Here is a 27808-nt window from a genome sequence, read left to right on the forward strand (position 1 = left end):
CTACTCCAGCTTTCTTTTGGTTTCCATTTGCATGGGATATCTTTTTCCATCCCCTTACTTTCAGTCTGTATGTGTCTCCAGGTCTGAAGTGGGTGTCTTGTAGACAGCATATATATGGGTCCTGTTTTTGTATCCATTCAGCCTGTCTGTGTCTTTTGGTGGTAGCATTTAATCCATTTACATTTAAGGTATTTATCGATATGTATGTTCCTATTCCCATTTTCTTAATTGTTTTGGGTTAGTTATTGTAGGTGTTTTCTTTCTCTTGTGTTTCTTGCGTAGAGAAGATCCTTTAGCATTTGTTGTAAAGCTGGTTTGGTGGTGCTGAACTCTCTCAGCTTTTGCTTGTCTGTAAAGGTTTTAATTTCTCCATCAAATCTGAATGAGATCCTTGCTGGGTAGAGTAATCTTGGTTGTAGGTTTTTCTCCTTCATCACTTTAAATATGTCCTGCCAGTCCCTTCTGACTTGCAGAGTTTCTGCTGAAAGATCAGCTGTTAACCTTATGGGGATTCCCTTGTGTGTTATTTGTTGTCTTTCCCTTGCTGCTTTTAAATATGTTTTCTTTGTCATTAATTTTTGACAGTTTGATTAATATGTGTCTTGGAGTGTTTCTCCTTGGATTTATCCTGTATGGAACTCTGCTTCTTGGACTTTATTAACTATTTCCTTTCCTATATTAGGGAAGTTTTCAACTATAATCTCTTCAAATATTTTCTCAGTCCCTTTCTTTTTCTCTTCTTCTTATGGAACCCCTATGATTCAAACGTTGATGCGTTTAGCGTTGTCCCAGAAGTCTCTGAGACTGTCCTCAATTCTTTTCATTTTTTTCTTTATTCTGCTCTGCAGTAGTTATTTCCACTATTTTATCTTCCAGGTCACATATCCGTTCTTCTGCCTCAGTTATTCTGCTATTGATCCCTTCTAGAGTATTTTTAATTTCATGTATTGTGTTGTTCATCGTTGCTTGTTTCATCTTTAGTTCTTCTAAGTCCTTGTTAAGTGTTTCTTGCTTTTTTCTCTGTTCTTTTTCCAAGATTTTGGATCATCTTTACTATCATTATTCTGAATTCTTTTTCAGGTAGACTGCCTATTTCCTCTTCATTTGTTAGGCCTTTTGGGTTTTTATCTTGCTCCTTCATTTGCTGTGTGTTTTTCTGTCTTCTCATATTGTTTAACTTACTGTTTTTGGGGTCTCCTTTTTGCAGGCTGCAGGTTCGTAGTTCCTGTTGTTTTTGGTGTCTGTCCCCAGTGCCTAAAGTTGCTTCAGTGGGTTGTGTAGGCTTCCTGGTGGAGGGGACTAGTGCCTGTGTTCTGGTGGATGAGGTTGGATTTTGTCTTTCTCGTGGGCAGGTCCACGTCTGGTGGTGTGTTTTGGGGTGTCTGTGGACTTGTTATGATTTTAGGCAGCCTCTCTGCTAATGGGTGGGGTTGTGTTTCTTTCTGGCTAGTTGTTTTGCATGGGGTGTCCAGCACTGTAGCTTGCTGGTAGTTGAGTGAAGCTGGGTGTTGGTGTTGAGATGGAGATCTCTGTGAGATTTTTGCCGTTTGATATTACGTGGAGCTGGGAGGTCTCTTGTGGACCAGTGTCCTGAAGTTGGCTCTCCCACTGAGAGGCACAGCACTGACTCCTGGCTGCAGCACCAAGAGTCTTTCATCCACATGGCTCAGAATAAAAGGGAGAAGTAGAAAGAAAGAAAGAGGATAAAAGAAAATAAAAATAAAAATAAAATAAAGTTAGTAAAATAAAAAATAATTATGAAGAAAAAAATTTTTTTAAAAGTAAAAAAAGAACAACAAAAAAACAGACAGATAGAACCCTAGGACAAATGGTGAAAGCAAAGCTCTACAGACAAAATCTCACACAGATGCATATACATACACACTCACAAAAAGAGGAAAAGGGGAAAAAATAATAAATGTTGCTCTTAAAGTCCACCTCCTCAATTTGGGATGATTCGTTGTCTGTTCAGGTATTCTACAGATGCAGTGTACGTGAAGTGGATTGTGGAGATTTAATCCGTTGGTCCTGAGGCTGCTGGGAGAAATTTCCCTTTCTCTTCTTTGTTCGCACAGCTCCCAGGACTCAGCTTTGGATTTGGCCCCGCCTCTGCGTGTAGGTCGCCGGAGGGCGTCTGTTCTTCGCTCAGACAGGATGGGGTTAAAGGAGCAGCTGACTCGGGGGCTCTGGCTCACTCAGGCCGGGGGGAGGGAGGGGCACAGAGTGTGGGGCGAGCCTGCGGCGGCAGAGACCAGCGTGACGTTGCACCAGCCTGAGGCGCGCCGTGCGTTCTCCAGAGGAAGTTGTCCCTGGATCCTGGGACCTTGGCAGTGGCGGGCTGCACAGGCTCCCTGGAAGAGAGTTGTGGATAGTGACATGTGCTCACACACAGGCTTTTTGGTGGCGGCAGCAGCAGCCTTAGCGTCTCATGCCCGTTTCTGGGGTCCGTGCTGTTAGCCGCGGCTCGCGCCCGTTTCTGGAGCTCCTTTAAGCAGCGCTCTTAATCCCCTCTCCTCGAGCACCAGGAAACAAAGAGGGAAGAAAAAGTTTCTTGCCTCTTTGGCTGGTCCAGACTTTTCCCCGGACTCCCCCGTGGCTAGCCATGGTGCACTAACCCCTTCAGGCTCTGTTCACTCTGCCAACCCCAGTCCTCTCCCTGTGCCCCGACCGAAGCCCGAGCATCAGCTCCCAGCCCCGCCCGCCCCGGCCGGTGAGCAGACAAGCCTCTCAGGCTGGTGAGTGCCGGTTGGCACCAGTCCTCTGTGCGGGAATCTCTCCGCTTTGCCTTGCGCACCCCTGTTGTTGTGCTCTCCTCCGCGGCTCCGAAGCTTACCCCTTCCGCCACCCGCAGTCTCCGCCCGCGAAGGGGCTTCTTAGTGTGTGGAAGCCTGTCCTCCTTCACAGCTCCCTCCCACTGGTGCAGGTCCCGCCCCTATTCTTTTGTCTCTCTTTATTGTTTTTTCTTTTGTCCTACCCAGGTACGTGGGGGAGTTTCTTGCCTTTTGGGAGGTTTGAGGTCTTCTGCCAGCGTTCAGTAGGTGTTCTGTAGGAGTTGTTCCACGTGTAGATGTATTTCTGATGTATCTGTGGGGAGGAAGGTGATCTCCGCGTCTTACTCTTCCGCCTTCTTCCCCTTCTCCCACTATTGCTATTCTGAATTGTTTTTCTGGAAGGTTACCTATCCCCACTTCATTTAGTTGTTTTTATGGGGTTTTATCTTGTTCCACCATCTGGTACATAGCCCTCTGCCTTTTTATCTTGTCTCTCTTTCTGTGAATGTGGTTTTGTTTCACAGGCTGCAGGATTGTAGTTGTTCTTGCTTCTGCTGTCTGCCTTCAGGTGGATTAGGCTATCTAAGAGGCTTGTGAAAGTTTCCTGATGGGAGGGACTGGTTGTGGGTAGAGCTGGCTGTTGCTCTATAGGGCAGAGCTCAGTAAAACTTTAATCCGCTTGTCTGTGATGGGTGGGGCTGGGTTTCCTCCCTGTTGGTTGTTTGGCCTGAGGCAACCCAACACTGGAGCCTACCCAGGCTTTTTGGTGGGGCTAATGGTGTACTCTGGGAGGGCTCACGCCAAGGAGTACTTCCCAGAACTTCTGCTGCCAGTGTCCTTGTTCTCACAGTGAGACACAGCCACCCCCCGCCTCTGCAGGAGACCCTCCAGCACTAGCAGGTAGGTCTGGTTCATTCTCCTCTGGGGTCACTGCTCCTTCCCCTGGGTCCCGATGTGCACACTACTTTGTGTGTGCCCTCCAAGAGTGGAGTCTCTGTTTCCCCCAGTCCTGTCGAAGTCCTGCAATCACATCCTGCTAGTCTTCAAAGTCTGATTCTCTAGGAATTCCTCCTCCCATTGCCAGACCCCCAGGTTGGGAAGCCTGACGTGGGGCTCACAACCTTCACTCCAGTGGGTGTGCTTCTGTGGTATAATTGTTCTCCAGTTTGTGAGTCACCCACCCAGCAGTTATGGGATTTGATTTTATTGTGATTGCGCCCTCGTACCGTCTTATTGTGGCTTCTCCTTTGTCTTTGGATTTGGGGTATCTTTTTTGATGAGTTCCAGTGTTTTCCCGTTGATGATTGTTCAGCAGTTAGTTGTGATTCCGGTGCTCTCACCAGAGGGAGTGAGAACACGTCCTTGTACTCTGCCATCTTGAACTAGTCTTGCCTCTTCTTCCATCTTTCAACCTATTTATGTGTTTTAATCTAAAGTGTGTGTCTTGTAGATGGCATATAGTTGGAACGTGTTTTTTTTCTGTCTATTCTGCCAAGCTCTGCCATTTAGTTGGACAGTATAACTCATTTACATTTAATATAATTAGTGATACTTCTGCCATTTTGCTATTTTCTATATTTCTTAGGTCTTTTTTGTTTCTTAGTTCCTCCATTTCTTTTGTGTTATATAGATGTTTTATATTGTGCCGTTTTAGTGTTCCCCCCCCGCCCCCCTAACTGTATGTGTTTGATTTATAATCATTTACTTTGGGTTAATCCACTTAATGTCAACAACTTTTCTTCTATATAGTTCCATCCTTGCATTCTGTATGCTGTTTTTGTTACAATTTACATCTTTATGTATTTTACATCCAACAAAATAAATTTCTAATTATTGCATTATGCAATTGTGTTTTAAATTAGATAGAGAAAAAGGGAGTTATAAACAAAAATGTGTTTATAACCCTGCCCTGCTTTTATTTAGAACGTTAGGCTAAGCCTAATATCTGATAAGGCTGCTGAAACAAGGCTGAAACAAGACTGAAACATTTAAGTAAACCTTTACTAAGTGGTTTTATACTGAGGGTAAAAAAAAGAAAGGAGAAGAATAAGAATCAGACAGTTTAGTCTTAATAATATACCTTCCTCTCAGCCTGTGTCCCATTTTAGGACCTGGCATATATATATATTTTAATATTTATTTATTTATTTGGCTGCGTCAGATCTTTCATTGCAGCACATGGGCTCTTTGTTGAAGCACACGGGCTCTCTAGTTGTGGCACACGGGCTCTCTAGTTGTGGTGCATGGGCTCTAGAGTTTGTGTGCTTAGTTGCCTCGTGGCATGTGGGCTCTTAGTTACTTGACTAGGGATCGAACCTGTGTTCCCTGCATTGGAAGGCAGATTCTTAACCACTGGACCACCAGGGAAGTCCCAGGACCTGGCATATTTTTATGGGCTAGGTACTATTTTAGCACCCATCCTTACTCCTACCTTCCTCAATGTCTAGGTCCCAAGAGAGAATGACCGAAGTAGAAATAGTTGTTTTACCAGCTTAAGATCAGATACTGGTTTCCTTTTAGAGGTCCTCTCCCTTTATCTGTATGGTTGGCTTTGGGAATGATCACTTCCCTCACCACATTAAGGATGATATCATAACTATTTGCAGGAAACTTTCCCGTTTCAGTGGAACATAGACTGTATCAGACGATCTTTTTGTACAGTGACCCCTCCAGGACATCCATGTAGATTTGTCCAATAAACTGGTATTATAAAACTCAGAGTTGGAGTCACAGATTTGTGAGTTGTTAGAATAGTGGTTTTAGTGTTTAGTTTCCGTTAAAACAATGGAAATGGATAAAATGAAGAGTATGTTTTTAAAAGTGTCTGGAATGTAACTTGTTAATAAATGTGGAATTAGTTGCTGGGTAGATGGATGAATGACTGAACGAATGTTAACTGCTTCTTGTGAGGTAATTATTAATTTTACAGATCGTGTTTCATCTTGTTTGGGTTGAACTCTTATTCTGCCTTAGCTCTTTTTAGACCATTTGATTCTAAAGCTCTTTTGATACCCTTTTAAAGGGAGAATTATTAATGATTACAAGTTTACATTTTTTGTAAAGAAAAAAATTTAAGAAAGGGATATACTAAAAATAGTTTTTATCAAACTTGATTATGGATAATGAGTGAATCAGTGCCCCTTTTAAACTTTTTGGTGGTTTATCACTAATTACAGGAAAAAATCTCTTTATGTAAAGTGGAAATTATTTTTTAAGTTTTATGTATTGGAGAGTGTAGGTTCATAAAACTTTGCATTACAGTCAAGTATTATCAGGGCCTGTATATGGACATCTTATTATGTTGTTTTTATTAATATAATATTTATTTGAGGTAAAATGAAAAATAATTTTAATTTAACCTCACTGTATTTTGTCAGCTTGATTAATTGCTTCTTTTAAGTTACGTGGTCTAGAATTCCTTTAATACTCACGTTTGGGAGTGGAATAGGTTTTAAGTGTTCCGTGATTAATCACTACCATGTTGTATGGAGGGTTACCTATTCTAAAATTTAGGACCAGTTTATCAAATCGTGTAATTGTGTATTGCATTATATGTATTGATGTTTGATAAATTTGGTTATTCTTTCTATACTTTTGTGAGATAGGGTTCTATATTTTAGTTAAAATTTAAGGGTGAAAAATCTCCATGAGGAAACCAGCATAATTAAGACCTGAGCAATGGATTTGAGATGCATTCTTGAGACTCAGATTCTTTGCTATTCCTCAGTCCACCAGATCCCACCAGATTCCACCAGCTCAAGGCTTTAACGTAGAATTTACCATCTCCTTTTAGAATAGAAGGACTGATAAAATGTTATTGGATTTAAGAAATATCACTATACTAAAGATAATTTCATGTTTAATCTGAGAGATGCTTTTAGAATTGTCTCTTAAAGTGTTGTAGTGTTGTAAAGAAATCATTCCAATTATTAGGTTTTTGAAGTGATGTGCATTCTATGTTTTGACATAGTTAGCTGAAAGTAAGATGGTTGGAGAATATGTAAACTGTAAAGAAAGCATCTTTTCTTCCCAGTATTGTGTGTCAAATGCCTCTTTTACTCAGAGGCAGAAATAGATTTTTTTTTTTTTTTAAATCACTGGTTGTTTCTAGCGATGTCACAATTCTGTGAGCTGGTAACAAGGGTAATGTAGGGAGAGGCAGAGGCAGAGATCAGGGTAAAGGGGTGGTTTTTTTTTTTTTTTTTTTAGAAAAGGTATAATCAGGTTTATTTAATACAGGTTAATGAACTGTTGATAGCATATATGGGTCACAGTTACAAAAAAGATTTTGGAGAAGAGAATAGATATTAAAAGGTGTTTTTCTAGATAGAAGGGGCCTAAAAAGGGAAGATTTGCCATAGAGGTTTTGGGTTGAACCCAGGAAAGAATCAAACCTGATCAGACTTGAGGTTGTTCTTAAAAAAGGGTATTTTTCCCCCCTACTTTTCACCTTTTTATGTGATTGAATAATATGTGGGGCCTGGTAACAAAGAAAAATAACCTCATTGGATGACAGTGAATAATGAACTGACCCAGAGAAAGATGAGATACAGAAGCAACTGCAAAAGCCTTAAGCTGTTTTGTGCTGAAAACTTGTTAGGGAGAGAAATAATGTGGAAAGGCTGTGGTTATAGGATCGTGGTCTTTGGAGGAGGACTAATAGAAACAGCTACCTTTATTGAGTACCTGCACTCCATATTCATACAGCATTATTCCCATTACAGATAAGAGAAGGGAGCCACTGAGGTAGGGTAGAGGGATTCAAATTCTAAACCCAAGGTTTCATCAGTGGTTTTCAAACTTTAATAAAGCAGCAGATCCATTTTTTCCCCGCATAGGGAAATCTTATATGGAACCCCATATACTCTATGGAAAAAGCCTAAACTGGTTGAATCAGGGTAAGACCACCTGATTCAGCTTCTTTCTTTGGCCTTCTTTCCTCTTACTCTCATTTTCAGAAGCTCTGAGGCATCTCTGTAGAACTCTGGTCAGAAAATCATTAAATTTCACCATACTACTTTCCTTCATCACTTGGTGATAGTGGTTGAAAATTGCCAGAAAAATACCCTCTGATACCTGCTGTTTGGTGATAGTCTGGTACCCATTTCATGAAAAGGGTGTTAATAGTATTTACATGTAAGCTTGTACTTACGTTTGTGTCTTAATCTGTTGGGGCTGCCATAACAAAATACCATAGACTGGGTGGCTTAAACAGCAAACATTTTTCTCACAGTTCTGGAGGCTGGGAACACCAAGATAAAGATGCCACGGATCTGGTGTGTGGTGAGGGCACACTTCTGGTTCATAGTCTTCTCATTATAACCTCACATGGTAGAAGTGTCAAGGGAGCTTGGAGCCTCTCTTCTAAGATCACTAATCCCATTTCTGAGGGCTCCACTCTTATGACCTAATCACCTCCAAAGGGCCCTACTTCCAGATACCATCACATTGGGGATTAGGTTTCAACATAAGAATTTTGGGGTTGCAGGGGGACACAGAAAAATTCAGTGTTTAGCAGTTGGTAATCAACAATTTTTATCAAAAGTGTATTTTTAAGAGGTTAATTTTCTTTGTCTTGAAGGTTGTGGCAGCATTGCCTGAAGATATGAGACCAGGTTCTAACTTCTATGGTTTTCCATGGGAATTAGTGATATGTGCAACTGTTGTTGGATTTTTTGCTATTCTTTTGTTTTTGTGGAGAAGTTTTCGATCGGTAAGTAACCAGTGCTCTGTTTACTAAGAGAATGTTCGTTCTGTCTTCATGTTGAACAAGTAATATGAGAAACATATCTTTTGTTTTAAGGAAACAGGTTATTGTTATGTGGGCTACTCATGTTAACGTGTGGCTGCTAGAAACTGAATATGGATTTAGAGGAATTTTTTAAAGTGTAAAAATTCTCTGTAGGAGTATTCCACACTAATACTAAAACCCTACCTCTATTTCTTTTTTTTTAAAAAAAATTTTATTGGAGTATAGTTGATTTATAATGTTGTGTAAGTTTCAGGTGTACAGCAAAACCTACCTTTATTTCTTACTGGCTTATTATTTGGGGTCTGTGTTTATTTTTAACAGTATACTATACATCTGTGAATATACCACCCAACCTGGAATCAAAGATATTGACTGTCACCTATATTTAGGTGATCCTCCCTCATTTCATCCCCCTGCCTCCCTGCACTAGAGGTAATCCTGTTCTGGATCCTGTGTTAATTATTCCCATGCCTTAAAAAAAATTTTTTTTGGTCATATGTACACAAATCCTTCAGAAGTGTAGTAATTTTGCTTAGTCTCATGCCATATGTCATGTTTTGGAACTGTTTTACTCCATCCTATATTGCTAAGATTCATCCATATTTTTGACCCATTTTGATTGTTTTAAGAATATTATATTGTAAGAATATATTACAATTAATTTATATATTTTATGGTCTTGGGCCTTTGAGTTTCCAGGTTTTTTTCTATTACAAATAATGCTGCTGGGTAGTTTCTTATACTTGTCTCCTGTTGTATATTTGTAAGTTTCTCTTGGGAATATACTAGGTGTGAGATTACTGGGTTATATAGTATATTGGAAGTTCTGCTTTTAAAACATAGTACCAAATTCTTTTCCAAATTGTCTGTACCAATTTATACTCCCAACAGTAGTATGTAAGAGGTCCTGGAGATCCATTTGATCTGTGTCATCTCCAACACCTGTTATTGTTGAAATTCTTTATTTTTGCCACTTGAATGGTATCTTAACCATGGTTCTGATTTGTATTCCTTGATCACTAGTGAGATTGAAAACTCAGTAAATTTATTGTCCATATGTATTTTTTCTTCAGGGAAATATTTATGTCTTATACCCATTTTTCTTTTGAGTAGTTTGTTTTCTTTTTTATTTGTAGGAGTTCTTTATATATTCTTGATGATATCCTTGTTGATTATCTATATTGCATATGTCCCAGTACGAAACATCTTTTCATTTTTCTTAAGATGTTTTGTGATGAGTAGAAATTCTTAATTAAAACAGTTTTCTTTTAGCACAGAATTGCTTGATCCATCTTGAGTTGATTTTTTGTTTAGTGTGGGGTAAGGAGTTGGTGTAATTCCCCACCCCTCTTCCCCCGCAATATAACCTTTTCCCCAGCTTTGTTTATTGAATAGTCTCCCTTCTTCCCATTCATCTGCCATGCTACATATGAGAGTTCCACATACATGTAGACTTTTTCTGTGCTCTTTATGCTCCTGATTATTATTGAAAGCAGATACATGTATATCATTCTATATCCATCCATTATTAGGTCAAGCTTGCTAATTATCTAATTTGTGGTGTTCGTGTATTACATATTCTTGCTCTTTTTTTGTTGTTTCCTTCATCTGTCAAGAGTGAAGAGAAGTTGGCTGAATTCCACTGTCATGATGGATTTATCAGTTACTTTCTGTAGTTTTGTCAATTCTCGCTTTACATATTTTGAGGATATTTTGTTAGGTGGATACATGTTTAGAATTGCTACATCTCTTCTTGGTGGATTGAATCTTTTATCAATAACTAGTGACCCTCTATAACTCTTCCGATGCTTTTGTCTTAAAGTCTCTTATCTGATGTTAGTATAGCCAGACCAGTTTTCTTTTTGGTAATATTTCATGTGTCTTTTTCCATCCTTATATTTTCCAGTCTTTCTGTGGTCTTTTACTTAATGTATGTCCTGTATGAATTTCTTTTTTTATTTTTATTTTGTTGGAGTATAGTTAATTTACAATGTATTAGTTTCGGATGTACAGCAAAGTAATTCAGTTCTGTATGAATTTCTTTTATATAATCTGAAAATCTCTTTTTTCACTGAGTTTAGTGTATCTATATATATTATGATTATTGATTACTGATGTATTTGGACCAGTTTCTTCTAGCATACTTTATTAATTTGTTCCACTTTTAATGTTTCTTTTCTACATTTGTAAGTAAATCTTCCTTCTGAGAAAACAAAAACCTTATTTAGCATACTTTCACATCCCTTGGTCTCTTTCACTTTCCAATCCCCTTTCATATTGGTATAATCTAGAATTTTAGTTCTAAAAATATTTCCTTTTCCATTTCTTTGTTTTTTACTTTCTCCTCCACCCCTTCTCCAGTCCTCAAGACAACAACATATATTACCAAGATATTTGATCACCCATAATTGACATATCTCTTGCAGGGGCTCCTGAATTTAATTCTTCACATATTTGAATACTTCTTTCTAGATTGTTTTCAGTGTTGGTCTTTGTGTGGCAAACCTTTTGTGTGCTTGAGGATGTTTGAATTAAGTCTTCACACTGAAATGATAATTTGCTTGATACAAGCATTCTGTGTGCAAAGTTCTATCCTTTTACTTCCTTGTCTTTTTACATCTAATGTTACTTTTTGAAAGGTCTAGTGTCAATGTGATTCTTATTCATTTGTAAGTGATCTGTTCTCTGTGGAGGCTTTTAATTTGATATCCTTATTTCAATATAATATGTTCAGGTTTGATTTTTTTTCTTATTTCTTTAAATTCTCTTGAATATTTAAATATGAAATCTTTTATCTTTATTAATTCTGGGAAGTTTCTTCTGCATTTTACATTTTTTTTTCCTCTTTGGAACTATTATTTTTTTAAGATGTTGGCTCTTCTACTTCTCACTTCCCTCTTAACTTTTTTTCCTTTTTTTTTTTAATGGTTTACTGTTACCTTTTGAGATAGTTTCTGAATCTGATGTTTCAGTTCACTAATTGTTCCTCATCTATACCTACTATATTGTACCTTGACTTTCTTTTTTAATTAATTTATTTTATTTTTATTTTATTTTTGGCTGCGTTGGGTCTTCATTGCTGTGCGTGGGCTTTCTCTAGTTGCGGCGAGTGGGAGCGACTCTTTGCTTTGGTACGCGGGCTTCTCATTGCGGTGGCCTCTCCTGCCGCGGAGCACAGGCTCTAGGCACGCAGGCCTCAGCAGTTGTGGCTCGCGGGCTTAGTAGTCGTGGCTCACGGGCTCCAGAGCGCAGGCTCAGCAGCCATGGCACACGGGCCTAGCTGCTCCGCGGCATGTGGGATCCTCCCAGACCAGGGCTTGAACCCGTGTCCTCTGCATTGGCAGGCAGATTCCTAACCACTGCGCCACCACGTAAACCCTGTCCCTTGACTTTTAAATCTTGTTTTATTTAATTTTATTCCTGTATATCTTCTGTAGATCATTTAAGTCCCCACTGTTTTCTCTACTTAGATTACCTTAGTCCTAAACCTGCTTCCCTTATAAATGGAATTTTTCCTTCATTGTTTGAGAGAGAGGTTAAAGAAGAAAAAAGTTTTTTTACTTTATAGTCAGCAGATCCATGGCCGCATGGTAACATTTTTCAAACTGTTATTTTGGATATCATTACTGGGGAGATGATATAGGGGCTTCCTTAAGTAATTTGTTTTAGGGTCAAATATGTTTGAGGAGCAGTGGGCTAAATGAAATGAAACAGATATCTTTAAGGTAGACTTATTTCAGAGGCTTTAATATGCTAATACACAATGTGACTTCAGTAGGACGACTTTCATATGTATTTTTCTCATTGGAAATAGAACACTTTTTGGCGAACTTCCATTTATACTAAGGCAATAACAAACCTTTTGTTTTTAAGTTGGCAATAGAAGTTAAATAAATTATATGTGCTTGCATGTGTGTGTGTTTTAATGTAATTTTTGTTAAAAATTTGTTTCAGGTTAGAAGCCGGCTCTATGTGGGTAAGCTCTTTTTTCTATTTTAGATCTCATCATTGTTGTTTACAATTAAATCAACTTAAAAACATGATAGCATTAACTCTGTTTTTAGGAAGAGAGAAAAAGCTTGCTGCAGAACTTTCTACACTGATCGAAGAAAAATGTAAACTACTTGAAAAATTTAGTGTTGTTCAAAAGGAGGTAAGACGTTTTTGAAAATGTTGACATTCATGTTAGAATCAGAAGACTTGATACTTTTCAATGCAGCTACTTCTGTGTTAGTTGAAGATCACTCATGCTTTGTTTGCAAAGTGTGAGACTTCAGTGGCTTTCATATTACCAGTCTAAATTTTAACCATTGTGGTAGGTGCATAGTGATGTCTCATTGTGGTTTCAGTTTTCATTTCCCTGACTAATGAGGTTAATCACCTTTTCATGATTATTGGCCATTTGGATATCCTTTTTGTCATGTTGCCTAGTTTTTTTTTTTTCACATTTTAAAAAGTATGCTTATCTCTCTTTTTCCTTTTGATATGTAGGATTTTTTCCTATGTTTTGGATACAAGTCCTTTGTCAGGTATACGTATTGCAAATATCTTCTTGCACTCTGTGGTTTGCCTTTTTATTTCAAATGGTGTCTTGGTAAGCGTAAGTTCTTAATTGTAACATAGTCTAATTTTTCAGTCTTTTCTTTATGATGACTGTTATTTGTTTCCTACTTAAATTTTTTTGTGTACTCAAGAGTATGAAGATATTCTTCTGTGTTATCTTTTAGAAACTTAATTTTTTTACTCATTTAGTCTTTGTACTAGTTTGCTAGGACTGCCATAACACAATACCACAGACTGGATGACTTACATAGAAATTAATTTTTTTTCACAGTTTAGGAGGCTAGAGGTCCAGGATCAAGGTGTTGGCAGGTTTGGTTTCTTCTGAGGCTTATCATTTTGACATAACTGGTCATCTTCTTGCCCTGTCCTCACATTGTCTTTTCTCTGTGCAGGTGCACATTTCTGATGTCTCTCAGTGTGTCCAAATTTCCTCTTCTTGTAAGGGCACCAGTAAGATGGATTAGGGCCTATCTTAATCCAAGGGGCTCATTTTAACTTAACAACCTTTATTTTTTTTAAATTTTATTTATTTTTGGCTGTGTTGGGTCTTTGTTGCTACCCACAGGCTTTCTCTAGTTGCGGCAAGCAGGGGCTGCTCTTCGTTGCGGTGCGCTGGCTTCTCATTGTGGTGACTTCTCTTGTTGCGGAGCACGGCCTCTAGGTGCGTGGGCTTCAGTAGTTGTAGCATGTGGGCTCAGTAGTTGTGGCTCACGGGCTCTAGAGCGCAGGCTCAGTAGTTGTGGCACACGGGCTTAGTTGCTCTGCGGCATGTGGGATCTTCCCAGACCAGGGCTTGAACCCGTGTCCCCTGAATTGGCAGGTGGATTCTTAACCACTACGCCTCCGGGGAAGTCCTAACTTAATGATCTTTAAAGGGCCTTCCTCCAAATACAGTCACATTTTGAGGTATTGGGGCTTCAACATACACATTCTGAGGGGAAACAGTTCAGCCCTAAATTAATCAGTCTTTAATCTATCTAGAATTGAATCTGTGATGGTGTGATTGGTGGTTAGTATTCAACATATTATATATATATTTTTTTGCAGTACGCGGGCCTCTCACTGTTGTGGCCTCTCCTGTTGTGGAGCACAGGCTCCAGACGCGCAGGCTCAGCAGCCATGGCTCACGGGCCCAGCCGCTCCGTGGCATGTGGGATCTTCCCGGACCGGGGCACGAACCCATGTCCCCTGCATTGGCAGGCGGACTCTCAACCACTGTGCCACCAGGGAAGCCCAGTATTCAATATTTTTCATGTGGCTATTGAATTTACCAGTACCATTTATTAAAAGACCATCTTTTCCTTTTGTTCTGTAGTGTCGTAGTCTTAGGTTATGTGACTGTATATATCTGAGTCTGTTTCTATAATATTTTCTATTCTGTTGGTCTGTTTTTTAAAAAAAATATATCCTTGCACCAATACCATGCTTTTTATTTTTTTTTAATTTTTTAATTTTTTTAACATGTTTATTGGAATATCATGTTTTTTAAAGTCTACCTAGCACGTCTTGATGTCTGACAATATAAACCTCCAGGTTTGTTTTTCAAGATTGTCTTGGCCGTCTTGGCACTTTGTCTTTTTGTGTAAATTTTAAATCACTTCATCAGTTTACACATGCACACATACACATAGCCTCTTAGGAGTTTGGGATTGCATTGAATATATAGATTAATTTGGAGAGAATTTACCTTTTTACAGTGTTGAGTGTTTATCCGTGGGCTGTGATATATCCTTCTTTTTATGTCTTTTTAAAATTCTCTCAGTATTGTTCATACATTTTTGTGTTGAGGTCTTGTACATCTTTTCTGAGATTTATTCCCTGGTATCTGATGAGTTTTGAAACTATTATAAATAGTATAGTTTTTTTAACAGCTTTTCGGGGGTATGATTCACATACTATACTATTTATTTAAAGTGTACAAATGAATGGCTTTTGTATATTCACAGAGTTGTATGTCCACCACAAAATATTTTCAGACATATTTTTTACACCCCAAAGAAACCCTGTACCTCTTTAGCTGTCACCCTTCACCCAATCTCCCCTACTTGTAAGCCCTAGACAGCTTATCTACTTTCTGTCTCTATAAACTTGCCTACTCTAGATTCCATTTTACATAAATGGAATGATACAACATGTGCTTCCTTGTGACTAGCTTTTTAAGACTAGCATAATGTTTTCAAGATTCATCCATGTTGTACTATGTATCAATACTTAATATCTTTTTTTGCCAAATAATATTCCCTACCACAACTGATATATCCATTTTTCAGGTGGTGGACATTTGGGTTATTGTACTTTCTGGCTGTTATAAATGATGCTGTTGTGGACATTCTTGTACAAGTTTTTGTGTGGATATATGTTTTAAATTCTTTGAGGCATATACCTAGGAGTAGAATTGCTGGGTCTATATATAACTTTTTGAAGAACTGCGAGATTGTGTTTCACAGTGGCCGTACTAGTTTATATTTCCACCAACAGTTTGTGAATGTTGCGTTTTCTCCACATCTTTCCCAACACTTATTTTTTTTTTGGCCACGCCATGCAGCATGTGAGACCTTAGTTCCCCAACCAGGGATCGAACCCGTGCCCCCTGCAGTGGAAGTGTGGAGTCCTAACCACTGGACCCCTCAGGAATTCCCTCCCAACACTTGTTATTATGTCTTTTTGATTATAGCCATCCTAGTTGATGTGAAGTGTGTCTCAATGAGGTGTTTCTTTTTTTTTTTTTTTGATTTTATTGAAGTATAGTTGGTTTACAGTGTTGTGTCAGTGAGGTTTTAATTTGCGTTTCCCTGATGGCTAGTGATGTTGAACATCTTTTCATTTGCTTATTGGCATTTATATATTTTCTTTGGAGAAATGTCTACTCAGTTCCTTTGCCTATTTTTAATTTTTAAAAATTAATTAATTAATTTTTGGCTGCGTTGGGTCTTTGTTGTTGCGCACAGGCTTTCTGTAGTTGCGGTGCACGGGGGCTACTCTTCGTTGCGGTGTGCAGGCTTCTCATTGTGGTGACTTCTCTTTGTTGTAGAGCGCAGGCTCTAGGCGCGCGGGCTTCAGTAGTTGTGGCATGCGGCCTCCGTAGTTGTGGCTTGTGGGCTCTAGAGTGCAGGCTCAGTATTTGTGGCACATGGGCTTAGTTGCTCCATGGCATATGGGATCTTCCCCGCCCAGAGCTCAAACCCGTGTCCACTGTATTGTCAGGCGGATTCTTAACCACTGTGCCACCAGGGAAGCCCCCTTTGCCTATTTTTAAATAGGGTTATTTGTCTTTGTTATTGAGTTCTAACTTTATATATTATAGATATGAGCCCCTTATCAGATATGTAATTTGCAAATATTTTCTCTTATTCTGTGGCATGTTCTCCTCACTTTCTTGGTGGTATATTTGAAGCATAGAACTTTTTAATTTTGGTGATGCTCAGTTTATCTATTTTTTCTTTTGTTGGTTATGCTTTTGGTGTCATTTCTAAGAAACTGTTGCTTAAAACAAGGTCACAAAGATTTACATCTGTGTTTCCTTCTAAAAGTTTTATGTGATTAGCTGTTATGTTTAGATCTTTGATCTATTTTGAATTAATTTTTGTATATTGTTAGGTAGGGGTCCAGCTTTATTTTTGGCATGTGGATATCCAGTTGTCTTAGCACTGTTGTTGAAATGACTGATCTTTCCCCATTGAATTGTTGTGGCATCCTTGTTGAAAATCAGCTGACCATAATTGTGAGGGTGCATTTCTGGGCTCTCAGTTGTATTTCATTGATTTATATGTCTATCCTTAATGCCAGTTTCACACTGTCTTGATTCGTGTAGCTTTGCAGTAAGGTTTGAAATTGGGAAGTATAAGTCCTCCAACTTTTTAAGATCATTCTGAGCCTTTTGCATTTTCTATGAATTTTAGGATCAGCTTGCAATTTCTGCAAATAAATTAGCTGGGATTTTGATAGGGCTTATGTTGAATCAGTAGATCAGTTTGGGGTTATTGCCATCTTAGCAGTATTATGTCTTCTGATCCATGAATATGGGATGCCTTTCCATTTATTTAGGTCTTCTTTATTTCTGTAATATTTTGTAGTTCGCAGAGTATTAGGTTTACACTTCTTTTGCTAAATTTATTTCTAAGTATTTTTTCTTTTTGATGTTACTGCAAATGGAATTTAAAAAAAATTATCTTTTATTTGCTAATTGCTGGTATAGTGTTTATTCTCTTGTTATTTTCTAAACATTTATGGGACCTTCAGAGAGGTCTGCTCTTTTATTTCTGACATTAGGTTGATTGTCTGTCTTTCTCTCTTTGTCACCTTATCCTTGACAGTGGTTTATCAACTTTTTTAGTGTTTCCAAAGAACAATCTTTTGGCTCAGTTGATTCTTTTTACTTTATTTGCTTTCTAATTCATTACTGTCTTTATTACTTCATTTTTAACTTTTCTTTGGTTTACTTGCTTTTCTTTTTTATCACTTCTTGGGATGGATACTAAAATCATTGAGTTTTTAGCCTTCTTTTATAATTTCTGCATTAAAGTTATAATTTACTTGGCAAGTTTGGCTTTTATTAAAGCATCTTGTTCGTTTTGATATGTCATGGTTTGCTGATCATTCAGTGTAAAATATTTTAAAAATTTTATTGTGATATTTTCTTTGAAACATTGGTTATTTGTTAGGATATTTATTACTTTCCTAACATATGGGGATTTCCCAATAGTTTGTTATTAAGTTTTAGCCTAATTCTACCTAATTATATTTAATTCAGAGAATATCCTTTGTATGACTTCGTTCCTTTATTTGTTGATACTTAATTTCTGGCTTTGCATAAGATTGATTTTGGTAAATGTTTCATATACAATATACATATATACTATTATTATCCTTGTGTCAATACCATACCATTTTATTTACTAGTTTATTGGTATATAAATATAAAAATTGTCACTTGTTAATTTTTTATTCATATCATCTATTGGTTATTGAGAGAAATATGTTAAAATTTCCCATTAATATTGTAGATTCGTTTTTCTCTTAGTTTTATTATTTTTATGTATATTGAGGCTATGTTAGATGCATATAGATTTAAAATTATTTATTTTCTTAGTTAGATTGACCGTTTTATCATTATGAATACCCCTGTTTTATTTGTAGTAATTCCTTTTTTAAAAATTTTTATTGGAGTATATTTGATTTATTACAATATAGTGTTAGTTTCAGGTGTACACCAAAGTGAATCAGTTATACATATACATATATCCACTCTTTTTTAGATTCTTTTCCCATATAGGCCATTACAGAGTATTGAGTAGAGTTTCCTGTCCTATACAGCAGGTTCTTACTAGTTATCTATTTTATATATAGTAGTGTGTATATGTCAACCCCAGTCTCCAATTTATCCCTCCTTCTCCTTATACCCTGGTAACCATAAGTTTGTTTTCTACATCTGTGACTCTACTTCTGTTTTGTAAATAAGTTCGTTTGTACCCCCCCCCTTTTTTTTTTTTTGCGGTACGCGAGCCTCTCACTGTTTTGGCCTCTCCCGTTGCGGAGCACAGGCTCCAGGCATGCAGGCCCAGTGGCCATGGCTCACGGACCCAGCCACTCTGCGGCATGTGGGATCCTCCCGGACCGGGGCACGAACCCGTGTCCCCTGCATCAGCAGGTGGACTCTCAACCACTGCGCCACCAGGGAAGCCCCTGTACCCCTTTTTTTAGATTCCGCATATAAGCAATATCATATGATATCTGTCTTTCTGTGTCTGACTTACTTCACTCAGTATGACAATCTCTAGGTCGATCCATGTTGCTGCAAATGGCATTATTTCATTCTTTTTAATGGCCGAGTAATATTCCATTGTATATATGTACCACATCTTCTTTATCTATTCCTCTGTTGATGGACATTTAGCTTACTTCCATGTCCTGGCTATTGTATTGTAAACAGTGCTGCAATGAACATTGGGGTGCATGTATCTTTTTGAATTATGGTTTTCTCCGGGTACATGCCTAGGAGTAAGATTGCTGGGTCATATCGTAGTTCTATTTTTAGTTTTTTAAAGAACCTCCATACTGTTCTCCATAGTGGCTGTACCAATTTATATTCCCACCAACAGTGTAGAGCGTTCCCTTTTCTCCACACCCTCTCCAGCATTTATTGTTTGTAGATTTTTTGATGGTGGCCATTCTGACCAGTGTGAGGTGATACCTCATTGCGGTTTTGATTTGCATTTCTCTGATAATTAGTGATGTTGAGAATCTTTTCATGTGCTTTTTGGCCATCTGTATGTCTTTTTTTGGAGAAATGTCTATTTAGATCTTCTGCCCATTTTTGATTGGATTATTTGGTTTTTTTTGATAATTGAACTACATGAGCTGTTTGTATATTTTGGAGATTAATCCCTTGTTAGTTGCTTTGTTTGCAGATATTTTCTCACATTCTGAAGGTTGTCTTTTTGTTTTGTATTTGTAGTAATTGGCTTTGTCTGATATACAGTGTAACAATCCCAATTTTCACTTGGTGAACATTTGCGTGGTAGATCTTTTCCCATTATTTTACTTTCAACCTTATTATATACTTTTGTTTAAGCTGTCTCTTTTGGAAACAGCCTACAGATGGGTTTTGCTTTTGTTAATCAGTCTAAAAAAATCTTTTAATTAGATTATTTAGTTCATTTGCATTTAATGTAATTTCTAATTTATTAGGGGTCAAATCAACCATCTTAACTGTTTGTTTTCTATTTGACCCACCTGTCCCATGTGGCTTTTTCTCTTCTCTTGTTTTCTTCTGGATTGAAATAGTCATTTATTAATTCAGTATTTTCTACATCAATGCATTTGTTATAGATTTTATTTTTTTAATGGTTACCTTAGAGATTGCAACATGTATCCTTAATTTATTAAATTCTAATATAAATTTGTGCTGTTGCTACTTACTGGATAATGCAAAGATCTTAGAATGCTTTAATTCCACTTGCCCCCTTTTATTTAAGTGCTGTTGCAGTATATATATATGTATTTTTCTTCTCATTATTAATTTATTTAATTTATTTTTATTTTTGGCTGCGTTGTGTCTTTGATGCTGCATGCGGGCTTTCTCTGGTTTTTGCAAGTGGGGGCTACTCTTCATTGCGGTGCGCGGGCTTCTCATTGTGGTGGCTTCTCTTGTTGCGGAGCATGGGCTCTAGGCACATGGGCTTCAGTAGTTGTGGCTCGCGGGCTGTAGAGCGCCGGCTCAGTAGTTGTGGCACACGGGCTTAGTTGCTCCCTGGCATGTGGGATCTTCCCAGATCAGGGCTCGAACCCATGTCCCCTGCATTGGCAGGCAGATTCTTAACCACTGCGCCACCAGGGAAGCCCTGTTGCACTGTATTTTGACTTTATATAAACCTCCAAATCATTTTATTATTCTTTGAAACAGTCAAGATTCATTTGAATTTATCCACACATTTATTCTTTCCATTGTTCTTTATTCATTCTTTCGTTTCCACCTTCTATCTGGGATGATTTTCCTTCCTCCTGAAGGATAGAGAAACTTCCTGGTCTTTTCTTTTCTGGAATATACTGTTGATAAATTCTCTTAGTTTTTGTTTGTCTGATAACGTCTTTATTTCTCCATTTTGTATAATGCTCTTTATAGAAGTCTGAGTTGGCAGTTGCAGTTATTTTCTTTAAGCACTTCGGACATCTCATTTTACTGATTTTTTTCCTTGGCATGTTGTTTGTGGGTCAAAGTCAGCTATAAGTTTTATTGCAATTTGGTGATCTTGTTTTGTATTTTTTCTCTTTCAATTTTAAAAATTGAGGTATAATTTTCATATAATAAAAAGGACATTCTTAAATATGCAGTTCTGTGAATTTTGACAGGTATATTCACCCATGAAGCTACCACTTCCATCAATACATAAAACATTTCTATCACCCTTATATTTCCCTTGTGCTCATTTTCACTCAGTCCCCTACCCCTGCCGGCAACCGTTTTTATTTCTATCACTATAAATTAGTTTTTGTTTCAGAGTTTGTATAAATGAAATCATACTTTTGTTTCTGCCTTTTTTCAGTTAGCATTGTATTTTTGAGATTCACTATGTTGTTGCATATACTAGTAGTTTTTTATTTTAACTTGCAAGTAAATTTGCATTACATCAACATATCACAATTTTTTTTATCCATTTACCACTTAATATGGTTATTTCTAGCTTTTGGCTATTATGAATAAAGTTGCTATGATCATTCTATCTTTTTGTGTGTGTGTGTGGGGTATATATTTTCATTTCTCTTTTGTAAATATCTAGTATTAGAATTGGTAGGTCATAGGGCAGGTATTGTATAACTTTATAAGAAACTATCTGGCTACTTTTATGATTTTCTCTTTATCTTTGATTTTCAGCAGTGTTACTAGTTGTCTAGATGTGGTTTCTTCTATTTATCATCCCTGGGCTTCATGATGTTCTAGAATCTGTGGCTTAATGACTTTCTTTAGTTTTGTAACACTCTTGATCATAACCTTTTCAAATATTGTTATTGCTTTCTTTTTTTTCTCTTCCTGTAATTTTAAATACTTGTATTTTAGTTTTTTACTATATCCCATGTATCTCTTATGTTCTTTTCTGGGTTTCTTATCTCTTTCTTCACACTTCAGTCTAGATGTTTTCTTCTAATCTAGCTTCCATTTTACTAATTGTCTTCATCTGTATCTAATCATCTTTTAAACCATCTTAATTTCATTTATTTCCTTTTTCAGTTCTAAAGTTTGTGTGGCTGTTTTTGTAGTTCTTTTTTTCTGGTTTAATTATTTTGGTTCCTCTTACATATCAAGCTTACTTATTTTAATGTCTGAAGGAGAACTGTATTACCTGAATCCTCCAAGAGTCTGCTCTCTTGCTTATTTTTTTCTCTTGGTTCTCAGTCAGCTCTTGTTTTCTTGAATACCAGATTATTTTATGTTGAGTATCAGTAATAGTATAACAGAAATTATAGTGGTAAATTTGAAACTGTGGGCAATGTTATCTTTCTGCAGTGAGGATTTACTCTTCCTTCTCATGGAATTGGTGGGTCATAGGGCAGGTGTAGTTTGGAATAAAATTTACGGCCCTTTTACTTACAGTGTTGCTTTCTTTCAGTATGAAGGCTTAGAGTCATCTTTAAAGGATGCCAGCTTTGAGAAGGAGTCAACAGAAGCACAAAGTTTGGAGGTAAAAACAAATAGTATAATTATAAAAGTTAGGGGGAAGATTCTTACTAAATAACATAAATTTTGAAAGTCATGTATCTTCTCAAAACTCACATTTCAAAGGAAATGTGAAAGAGTATCTCTAGATGTTAAAACTTAAGAAGTTAAATATAGGAAACAGAATATTAGTAAGTAGCGTAAGGTATTTTAAAAATTTGAGCTCTTGTTGGTAACTTGTTTTGAGTGAAGCATATTCAGTTCAATGTAACCTAGAGCTATATAGAAGCTCTTGATTCTTCATTCCTGGGAAGTGTATTAAGGTAACCATTTCTTTTTTGACTCAGTTTGCTCTAGGAAGGAAAAATAGGATTTATTTTCATAAATTTAGGAATAGTTGGCAATGAAAAATTATGTAAGTTGAGGCAGTACTTGCCTTTACGTCATACCAATGTATTAGGAGCTGACTAGAATTAGACCAAAGATTTATGTTATACACGGTGGTGTGCTGGTAAATGTTTAACAACTGGCTGTTTAGAAAGCAGGAGCCTTTGTTTGTAGCATTTGCTGGGTTCTGTTGTGTAAATACTCCCACCTTGACCAATTTCAAGGTACCAACATGATGCCACTGAATGTGGAGTTTGGAAGAGATAAAGAGTCAGCTCTCCTGAGTGAGGCATGATTTAGGTAATAGTAAGGAAGGAAACTGTGATAATTTGTCATTTAGCTAAGCTACGACAGATTAGGGTAAGTAATAGCAATTTCTTTAGAGATGGAAATGTTGTAAAAAGCATACTAATATTAAAGTAGAAAACAATGGACTTTGTACCTTTGTTGTACGAGTTCAGTCAGTTCAGCTTGGCGGTTCTCAATCACTGATGTCTGTAATCATCAGAAAGCATATGTATCATGAATCAAAATTTCTTAGTAGAGTCCAAAGGAAATTATAAATTGAATTCCAAATGAAATGAATTTCTTAACCTTTTCTTTCTTCATTTGTTACCTATTAATATTCTTAAGAACTTGTTAAAATTGTTGTATTTTATTTGTTGACCCTCTGTTTTAACTGCTGTTATGGTAGTAATTTATTAGATTGATTAAAAGATAATTTTATAAGGAATTTAGTATGCTGACAAAACAGCAAAAACTGGTAGCAAAAATATTTACTCAAGCTTTGTGATGTTGTGGATAAAATAAAACACACCGATTTATTCTCAGGCATTGAATTTATGTAATCTGGCCATAAAATTAGCTAAATTTTTACTTTATAATGAATATTTTGGAAGTTTTCCTCTAATTTTAGTAATTTTTTTAAACATATAGTGTTTATTTTCAAGATTGGTAAACATAGTTGAATATAAACTATAATGTGATATAATTACAAAAATTAATGTTTGAATCTATAGATAAAATCAAAACACTAGAGTAATTTTGATTCAAGTCAGAGAATTCATATAATCAGATAGTCAAATTTGGGGAAATATATATATATATATATATATATATATAAATGAGTTTTTTAACCAGTATGATATCGTATGTACTTGTGCTACTTTTATTTTGGCCTGCATTAAATTCTTTGATTCTTTTGGTTTTTTTTAACAAGTTTGTTGAAGGATCACAAATATCAGAGGTATGTTTATTACAGTATTTAAAATCCAATTGGAATAATCCAACAACTAATCATTTTAAATTAAAAAGGTCACAGAAAATATGTCTTAATTCAGTGTAGAATATTATCTTGATTGTTTTTTGAATTTATTTTTTATTTTATTTATTTATATTAAATTTGGTTTTTTCTTATCGTTTCTTTTACAATGCTTTAGAGCAGAAGTTGGCAAACTACACTCTGAGCTCTCCACCTGTTATTGTAAATAAAATTTTATTGAAACACAGCCATGCTCATTCATTTACATATAGCCTTTGCTTTCTCACTACATATGCATATCACTTGAATAGCTGGGACAGAAATTATGTGGCCTTCAAGCCTAAAATATTTACTTTCTGTCTCTTTATAGAAAAAATTGGCGATACCTGCTAGTATTGCTGTTATTTCAGTGTTATAAAAATGAACAAATATATAAATTAGACTTATTTAACTTATAGTGTATGCATTTGATTACACTCATCTGATTTATCTTGACCAAAAATTCCCATGTCAGTCTTATAAAGTTGGCTTCCTCTTTTAGGCAGTCTGTGAAAAGCTGACTAGGTCCACATCTGAACTTGAGGATGAAATACTCATTCTAGAAAAAGAGTTAAAAGAAGAGAAATCTAAACATTCGGAACAAGATGAATTGGTAAGACTTGTGTTTGAGGAAACTGTAGGAAAAAGAAAGTTATTGAGTTAAAAAAAATGATATGATTTTGGTTAAAGTATTACATGCACTGTAAAAAAAAAAAAAAGAAATCCAAAGAGTACAGAAGGCTGTAAAGTGGAGAATAAAAATTTCCAGATCCACTAGCTCTTTTCATTTGTTAGAGGTTACCATTATTATGTTACATTTCTTTCATATTCTTATAGAAATTTTCTATTTGCACTATGGAAGTAGCTCACACAAATAATTTAAGTTGAACAGTCACATACATAGTGGATTTTTTTAAATTACTCAAAACTTGTATTAAGAACTTTAACTTTCCTTTATTTGTCTTTCTATTTTAAAATCTGTCTTAAGGATGATCTTGATGTGTGTGAGATTATTTAGTAAGATATGATGCTAGTGGACTTCTTTTGTGCCTATATAACTTAAATGTTACGAAATATTAAAGATGAGTTGAAATACTGTTGTTATGTAACTTTTGTATGAAATCCCTTTAAGCATATGGCTGAGAATGTTTCTTAATTTGAACCCTCACTTTTGGAGCAAAAGTGTTAGGTTAATAATATAGTTAATATATATGGCATCTTGGAAACTGGAGGAGTTTAGTATATACTTGTTTATTGATTTATACTGCCTTTTTAGATGGTGGATATTTCAAAAAGGATACAGTCCCTAGAAGATGAATCTAAGTCCCTCAAATCACAAGTATCTGAAGTAAGTTGAATTACTTTAATAGCTCTGTTGCTTTTGAAAATCACTTACATTTTACTATTACTTTTATAATTAAAGAATAAGCTATAATAATAGAATTCAGATATATTTTAAAAATACAGGGTATCTGAGGAAAGTTCATTTTTTTCATTGGACAGTATTTATTGAGCCATTGCTATGTACTGGTCACTGTTGAAGGTGATTGGCACTTAATATTAGTAGACAAAATAGAAAGGCTCTTGTGGATTTTTTTTTTTTTTTTTTTGCTGTATGCGGGCCTCTCACTGCTGTAGCCTCTCCCGTCGCGGAGCACAGGCTCCGGACGCGCAGGCTCAGCGGCCATGGCTCACGGGCCCAGCCGCTCCGCGGCATGTGGGATCTTCCCGGACCGGGGCACGAACCCGTGCCCCCTGCATCGGCAGGCGGACTCTCAACCACTGCGCCACCAGGGAAGCCCCTCTTGTGGATTTTAAATTCTGGTAAGAGAGACAGAGAGTAGAAAGTTAACAGAATTTGCCGCATAGTACATAGAAGGTTACAGGAGGTTAAATCATTTGTCCAAGGTCATGTGGCAAGTTAGTGGCGGAGCAACTAGACCTTAAGTGACTAGACCTTGAGTCTAGGCCAGACTTTTTTTCTGCTACAGCATACTGTCTCTCCTATTAATATTGGCATGTTTTTGACTTTAATTCCATGTTTCAGGGAGTGTGTGTAAAAAAGAGCTATTGTATTAAACTAATTCTTGTAATCTCAATATGTTGTATTTTACTTAGGCCAAAACAACCTTCAAAATATTTCAGATGAATGAAGAAAGACTTAAGGTAGCTATAAAAGAGGCTTTGAGTGAAAATTCTCAACTTCAGGAAAGCGAGAAACAGGTTTGTACTGTAAAGGGACTCCAGCTTGTGAGTATGTAATTATAAACGTTCTGGGCATAGTCATGACTGACCCATGCTAGGGGCAAAAGTAGGCTCTTTCTGGAGACCACAAGATCAGGACAATCTCCTGTGTGTCCTATGGTGTCTCTTTTATATAGGATACAGAGGTCTGTATTCCTGGAACCCTCTTCCCCCAGGAGTGAAAGTAAGCCCGGGCACTCAGCATTTTAATAATAATAATAACAAATAGCATTTAGCACAAATCTTCAAAGCCAGACTGAAGGAGGGCAGAGAATACCGTGAGCTATTGCAGCTGTGTGTCTGGGCCCTGAAGACAGAAGCAGTTGTGGCAGATCTCTAATGAGGATTTAACTTTTACCCTCTTCCTCCCCACATATGTATACACTGCCACATACCCAAATATATTTCCTCTCCAACTGTTCTCCCGATAGTTATAATTTTTCAGTGGGAAAATTTTTTAATGATTACATTATTTATGATTTTCTAAATATTACAGCTGAGACACATGGTGTGCTCTGATTACATATTCCATTTCACTCAACATTTTATTTGCCCTAGAGTTAATAATTGTCTTCTTTTTATACCTATCTGTAATTCATCTGTAGTTCAATCATATATATCTCTTTTAGAGATTATGTAAATATTTATGTGTTCAAATGCTTTGGTTAATCTATTAATTTCATTTTTTCCTTGAAGCAGTCCTTCCTGGGGTCTTCCATCCTCCTGGTCCAGTAGGAACTTGTTCTCTAGGTCTGTTATACTTCTGCTGTTCTGAGATTTCACTTCACCCCCATCCTTTCCCTTGTCTTTCTTTTGTGTTAGATCTTTTATTTCCTGTGTCCTACCTGTGCTTTTATGTGGTGAATTCCCTTGATTAGCTTCCTGAGAAAAGGTATAGGGGGTAACTTTTAAAAAACTTTCATGACTTAGACTGTCTTCTTCTTTCATACTGTTAACATTTTGGTTGGGTATCTTCTGGGTTGAAATTTTTTTTTCTTGATATTTTGACATAATTGCTCTATTGTCTTCATTTTCCATATTACTTTTGAGAAGTCAAGTGCTATTTGGATTACTGAACCTTTTTTGTGACCTACTCTTTTCTCCGGTAGAAAATTTTAATATCTTTCATTGTTTCCAGTTCTCTAAAATTTCATGATGGTGTGCCTTAGTGTGGGTCTTTTTCTATACATTTGTTGGATACTCTCAGTCTGGAAACTTGCTCTTGATTCAGTTCTGGGAAATTTACTTAAATTATTTCATACTTTTTGGGGTGTATTTTGTATGATATATGAAATTATTGAAAATGTCTTTTTTGGTTTCTTTGTGTCTGTGGAACTTTCATTCACTTATTCTCTGCTATTTTTCACTTGTAAGAGTTCTTTTTTTGCTTATGCCTTTTTCTGGTTTCATGGGTGCAGTGTCTTACTTTGCTGAGGATATTATGGTTTTTTTTTTCTCTTTTTTGACATGTTCTTCCCTGAGTTGCCTTGTTTCCTTTGAGCTCCTTTATTTTCTGTTTTAGTCTATGTCTTTTATCTAAGAGTTTCTTTTTTCAGGTATTTGATGGTTCTTGGGTGTCTGCTCATTTAATAGTGAAGCTCTCCAAATCTAATTGGAAGCCCTGTGTGTGTTTTTTGTGG

The 27808-nt window shown here is 36.6% G+C and overlaps 1 protein-coding gene across 6 annotated transcripts in view; it reads left to right on the forward strand.

The window, feature by feature from the left end:
* The window catches only part of MIA2 (MIA SH3 domain ER export factor 2), a 111221-nt gene that overhangs the window by 35664 nt on the left and 47749 nt on the right, over positions 1–27808 (forward strand). For 5 of the 6 annotated variants that reach the window (XM_030854843.3, XM_030854841.2, XM_060294771.2 and 2 more), the window contains 7 exons: positions 8353–8484; positions 12478–12499; positions 12588–12676; positions 22191–22262; positions 24427–24537; positions 25201–25272; positions 26043–26147. In XM_030854843.3, coding sequence (XP_030710703.2) covers positions 8353–8484; positions 12478–12499; positions 12588–12676; positions 22191–22262; positions 24427–24537; positions 25201–25272; positions 26043–26147 — 603 coding nt within the window. Of the gene's footprint in view, positions 1–8352; positions 8485–12477; positions 12500–12587; positions 12677–22190; positions 22263–23843; positions 23871–24426; positions 24538–25200; positions 25273–26042; positions 26148–27808 lie in introns of all 6 variants that reach the window. The other variant, XM_060294769.2, reaches the window with a different exon arrangement.

Source organism: Globicephala melas, chromosome 2 (genome assembly GCF_963455315.2).
Source record: "Globicephala melas chromosome 2, mGloMel1.2, whole genome shotgun sequence".
Classification (NCBI taxonomy): domain Eukaryota; kingdom Metazoa; phylum Chordata; class Mammalia; order Artiodactyla; family Delphinidae; genus Globicephala; species Globicephala melas.